This window comes from Morone saxatilis, unplaced genomic scaffold, assembly GCF_004916995.1.
Source record: "Morone saxatilis isolate NCDOM2014 unplaced genomic scaffold, NCSU_SB_2.0 Contig3, whole genome shotgun sequence".
NCBI classification, from domain to species: domain Eukaryota; kingdom Metazoa; phylum Chordata; class Actinopteri; family Moronidae; genus Morone; species Morone saxatilis.
In genome coordinates, this window is record NW_023339873.1 from 21,320,378 (window position 1) to 21,326,636 (window position 6,259).

Below are 6,259 nucleotides of genomic sequence, written 5' to 3' on the forward strand. Positions count from 1 at the left end.
TCTTTCCAGCCCTTCACGCCAAGCAGATCAATACAGATCAATCCTATCCAATCCACTCACATCTGCACAAGTGTGCTGGGGAAATAGGCAGGCACCTTCATCTGAAATTCACCAGTTTTAGGTAGACACACCTCCACACAACCCGATAGAAATAGACTTCTTCTCTTCTTTCAGCCTTTCTCACACAAAATATATTTTAACACAGCATTCTTTGAGTTTGAGTTTGTTCACAAGTCCTGTGACTCCTAATTTAGCAACTTTTCCAAAGGCTTTGTGTCAGATTCTTTGGGTTTTTGGGGTTTTTTTTTTAAACGCAACTACAAGCCATTTAATCAGCAAATTCAGGGCGATGAACAACAACAAGCCACTTGGTGAAGTTGAGCTAAATGTAGCAAGACACTTGCTTATAATTGGGAGAATTGGCAGGGTGACGTGTGCATGAGAATGTGTGTGAGGGTGCAGCAGCTCTGCCGGTTTCTCCCCTTTCTAAAAAGCAGCGTAATAGCCGTGCCCTCTGTCTCTCCTCTCTCTGCCCACGCAGACAGTCGACAGTCAAGTCAATAACGCAGGGCCTTGCCTTCACACATCAGACCCCTGCTGAGTGATTAGCTCTTCTCCTCAACACACACGCATAGACACACACGTGTGCAGCGATGAATACTAATAGGCCTGCACACAAGCTCTTCCACAGGGCGCACTGTCTGAGGGAAAAGAGGAAAGCGGAGTGTGCCGCAGTGTCTTCCTCACCACCTCATCGTCTTAAAATAAACCTTGTTGTGTGTGTGTCTGAGGGGGTAGAAGAGTGGGGGAAAAGGGTGACGTTAGAGGGACGCCCAAAAAAAGCAGGTGGAATGAAAATAGGAAGCAACCCTTTAAGAAATAAACCCCATGTCTGTCTTCTTCTCTCCCTGTTTTTAGTGTCTCTTAAGCTTTGGAGGTCTCGCCTCAGCCGGGTCATGTACTCTATGGCCAACTGTTTGCTGCTGATGAAGGTATGTGTGTGTGTCACAGTGTGTTGGAGTGAATGTGTCCCTGTATGCGTGTCTGAGTCCGCAGGAGTGTGTGTGTGTGTGTGTGTGGTGTGTGTGTGTGTGTGGTTGGGTGGTGTGGTGTGTGTGTGTGTGGTGTGTGTGTGTGTGTGTGTGTGTGTGTGTGTGTGTGACTCAGAGATCTCTGATGCCAGGCTGGTTGAGGTTCACGTGAATCCCCAGATGACACTAATGGATTCTTGTCGTGAGGAGAGAACGAGAAGAGGCGCGGAATGAGGAGAGAGAGAGGTTGAAGGTGTAGCTCAGATCAGACTCTAGAGAGAACCACAGTGCCCTCTACTGCTGAGAATTGAGGTTACAGTATTTTTTCCATTTCTTTGGATCAATTTCAGTTTCAATATGCCAAACTCTCATTGGTCAAAGGACCATTCTATATGTTGTAAAAATCATAAATACTTCACATTACTGCTGACTCTTAAGCAAACCTTAAGCTTGAATGTTTTAAATTTTTATTTATTTTCTTAATACCTTTTCATGTAGCCACTAGTTCTGCTCATCACTGTATGGTATGACAAGTGAATGTTACGTTTATTGTATCATTATCTATGTGAGGAAACGCTGTGTGCACTTATCATATCCTTATGCGGTTAAACAGTGTTATAATAAGGTACATGTGATGTTCAGTGTGATGGAACACTGCTAATTTATTTTTACACTGTGTGGAAATTAATGGAGAAGCTTTATTAGGGAGACAAAGACTACTGCGTGCATTGAAAAATGTTCAACAATAATATCTTAAGGATAAAGCTGGTGTTGCTCTAGATTTTTTCTTTTTTATTGTCAATAAACCCTGTTTATTGACAATTAAGACAGAAACCATCATGTTAGCTCATCTGTAACTACTTTCTCACTCCTACCTTGTCTGTGGCTCTCAGCCCCAAGTTCACACCGAAATCTTAAAAAAAAAACATAGTTTTAACAGCAGCAGATTTATCCACATTTGGTGCTCCAGTACAGTGTGTGCGGGACTGAGTCAAAATAAACTAGTGTGTATTCATAGTAATGAAGGAACCAGTGCAACAGTGTGGCTCACTGATGTTTTTTTAATAGTTTTTGGACAACAATGGACTCTATGACAGAGGAAGAAGATACACCGTTTATTATTTTGTTTTGCATGCTGTAGAAAGATTTTTTTTTTAAACTCTGAAAACTGAAAAAACTGAACCAGACTAATCGTTAAGTAAAAAAACTGAACAAAAAATACTGTACTGTAATACACATGTACAGTGCAACACTCTCTGTACCTTGTCCTAGCCCAGTACACACACTTTCTCTCTACACACACGCGCGCCTCGCTGACCTCTCTCAGTCGGCCCGCTCAGCAGTCCAGTCACCGTGTGAGCGATGTGCAGTGTGGAGGTGGGAGGAGGGTCACATCGCCCCGCTAATACTCCATATGTTTGATTAATGCCCTCTCTCTCTCCACTCCTCAACTCTGCTCTTCTTTACCTCGCTCACCCTCCACCTGTCTCTACCTCCGACTGTTTACCTCATTTAACCTTACTTGCTTCTAACTTCTGCTTTTATTTCGATTCTTCACTTTCGTGTTTTTCTTTCCCTCTTTTTCACATTAATATCTCTCTCTGTTTCTCTCTCTTTCTCAGGACTACATTCTGGCTGTGGAGACCTATCACTCCATCATCCAGTATGAACCCCAGCAGAGAGTGCAGCTGCTCAGCGGCATAGGGCGCATCTTCTTGCAGGTCCGCACATGAACACACATACACACACACGCACGCACATAGATTATTAAGAGTCACTGATTCCCGAGGCACAAACTGAGCCTCCCCCACCCATCCCCCAGTAACCAGACAGTTTCTGCTTTTGGCTAATCCAGCAAATCAAATACCTGACATATCAAGGTACTTCATCAAATTGATGCCGAAATCGTTTAAAATCCCAGTATTGCCATCAAACAGTCCTGCTCAATGGTTTGCAACATTGCCTACAATGGTCTAATACTAACAAAGATTTTAAAGGGTTAGATACTACAGTAGAAACAGTATGGCAAAATCTCTGACATTTTATGATATTGAATATCGTCACATCGTCATCATATAAGATCAGAGTTGATGTTATTGGAAACCCAACAAATATCTGAATCGTTGAATACTCAGATCCAGCCTTAATTCACAGCGATCCTGTTCCCAAATGAATGTTAATGTGACTTATTTCCCTATCGTTGACATTGCTGTCATAGCGACTGCTAGAGAATTTGCTATCGGCTCCTTAATCGCAGATACAGGATGTATCTCGTTTTCTTTAGTACACAATTTCTGCAACTAGTGTTAATGTAGTTTGTTATAAATGTATGTGATTAAATGTTATTTTGTTATCACCAGTCGTTCCGGACCCCTGACCTCCAATAATGAGTACCAAGTTTAAGAACCCCTGACATAAACAATGGAAGCAGAGCTTGTTCAAAACTACATCTAGCAGCTTCTCTAAAGCTAACTAATTAACACATTGTATCTTGTTTGTTTCATCTGTACATAAAAAGAAATGTTAGTTATGCATTCCAAACAACAGTTTGTCTACCCAACCAGGACTTCTATGCAGAGGTTGCCTGGCAACCTCACGTGCTAAGACTATGGGAAGGCACTGCATCTAGCTGTTGTTTGCAAAGAAATAGTCACAGCACATTACTCCCCCTAAAGGCCAGCTATTCCCCACATACTTTTAGTCGTTTTGCTAAGCTAGGCTAACCACGTCCTGACTCCAGCTCTGTTCTTAATCCGCATGAGATTCATATCCATCTTTTTCATTTAACTTGAAAGAAACAGATTAGAAAATGTTGAACTACTGCTTTAAAAGACTCAGGATCAGACCATGATCAGAATCAGGATTGAGACATCAGTACTTTCGACTTCCAATTAGACATGTTGGTAGGAATGTTGAGAACACTGGGCCTGTACCCTGCAGGCTCATTCACTAATCCAGCTGTGATTCACACATGCGTATCAGAAAAACAGCCAGTCACTGAGTATTGTCTATTCAGAAAATGAAGAGGACTTTTACTTCTGGAAACCTGGATGCTCCTCCCACTCCACAACTCCATTGTGTTGCACTATCATCAGAGATATATTTGTTTTGTCCTCATTATTCTCTCTCTTCTCTCTCTCGTAATGTTCCTGTATGTATTCTTTGCTGATGCAATGAGTCAGTTCTGCCTGGGGGAGATCATGAAATCTGATCTAATTTAATTGTGCTTGCCCCATTTTACAATACACACACACAGATCAGTGGTTAATGTGTTGCCGCTGTTTTGTTCTTGGCCAGATCGGAGACATTAAAACGGCAGAGAGGTACTTCCAGGATGTGGAGAAAGCCTGCCAGATGAAAGGGAGCCAGCCCAGTCACACCACATGCGTGCTGATGAACAGGTACGTGCGCATCGTGCATTTAGCACCTCCGTACAGCGAGTGTGTACTTAATGCTGCTCGGGATCGTTTCTGCTCCATGGTAGCGGAGCTTCCTTCAGGGCTTTTTGCAGGTTCATGCTTCCTCCTGGCGTGTGATTTAGCACAGGAGGTCACACCTGTGTAGCTCTGGCCTGAGGAGATGTAGAGCATGAGGCAAAGCTCAGGATACACCCTGTCTCACTCACACTGCTCACTTCACAAAAGCAGGTGATTTATATTGTTCTTGTAACATTCTGTTGTTGTTTTTAGACTCTTTTACAGTGTTTTATTTAAAACTTGCCAGCATAAAGCCTATCAATAGTTTTGCGCAAGAATTCAAAATAAATTAGTATTATTATGGACCAATCATTAATCAGCTCTAATTTTATTGTCAGGATAATTTTAAATACTATAAATTTAAATATTTAATTTAATTTAAATTATTGGCCAATAATGTATCTGTCCCAATAATTATCAGGCATCACTAGAAAATAGTTAATATAATAAATACCTCAATAACTTGCATCACTTCATTGATTCACTTAGGTCACCATGGAAGTTCTGCTAGTTCTTCCCTGCACTTATATCTTAATTAAATTTAATCATTGGTTAGTTTGAACATTAATATTATTTATCCAAATCAACACAATTCAATACAGGAACATCATGTATTTATAATAAACAAGTTATCTTTGTAAATCTACAAGTGGGGGGGGGGCTCAAACAAACTATTTAAATATAAGATTCAAGCTCACCCAAATCCAGAGATCCTGAAAGAGAGAGTGAGAGAAGGTCAAACAAGCAATTTAAATATTTACAAACTATAGATACTCCCTAATCCGAAGAGATTAGAGTGAAAGAAGCTTAAACATACCCTACGATCCACACCTACTGAAAGCCTGTGCACGGCACAAGAGGAGAGGGAGAGACCCCAGCGCTGTTGGCAGAAGAGCCGTGCAGAGTGCATGGAAAATCTACAATGATAATATATATGATATATTGTTCACCATTTCCCTAAGGTCCTGAATACAGTAACTTATTGCAGAAATAAAGTTGCTAAGAGGGTCTGAAAAGTTGCTAAATCTACCGAGAAAGTTGGCAACACTTTCTCTCTCTATGATTGATTTTGTGAATAAGTGTTTGAATTTGAACACCTTAAAATGATATATATTCCATAATGCATAAATGTAATAATTTCATTTGTAATGATATATTTCTCTACTGTCCCAGAATTCTCCCAGACACTGTATCGTTGTGTCCCATGTGCTATCTTTATTGTCCCTGGGACAACGGGCCTTCCTTAATTTCGAGCGCTGGATGTGATTTTCCCCAGCCTCGCCTCCTGTCTGTGGAGAAGCTCCACAGTGTGTCAGTCTCTCTGCTGTTCAGCTTAAAGAGCTTTATTGTCCCTTCTATTTCAGTGATTTTACGTGTGTATGTCCAGATCTTCAGCCATGTTTCATTCACACCATCTAAACTCTAGTCTAGGACTATTTTTCAAAGTTTGGTCTTGGCCCCTTGTCCAATTAAGGGAACTCATACTGCTACAGCATACAGTAATATATGAGACAATAGTGTGCTTCCAACTTTGTGTCAGTAGTTTGTCTTTTGTCCCTTTCTTGTTTTAACAGGACAGTGCCCCCATGCACAAGGCCAGCTCCATAAAGTTAGCTTTAAAGATGGTTTTCTCAGTTTGGTGTGGTTTTCGCATGTGTTCTCATTTCTCAATCCCACCCAACACCTTTGGGTGAACTGGGATCACCCAACATCAGTGCTGGACCTCGCTAATGCTCTTGTGCCCGACTGGGC

General features: G+C 41.4%; 1 protein-coding gene across 2 annotated transcripts in view; it reads left to right on the forward strand.

The window, feature by feature from the left end:
- Positions 1–6,259, forward strand: part of trappc12 (trafficking protein particle complex 12) — a gene marked incomplete in the record, with an annotated part of 36,165 nt that overhangs the window by 26,697 nt on the left and 3,209 nt on the right. For both annotated transcript variants that reach the window (XM_035673761.1, XM_035673762.1), the window contains 3 exon segments: positions 919–992; positions 2,654–2,752; positions 4,329–4,432. In XM_035673761.1, coding sequence (XP_035529654.1) covers positions 919–992; positions 2,654–2,752; positions 4,329–4,432 — 277 coding nt within the window.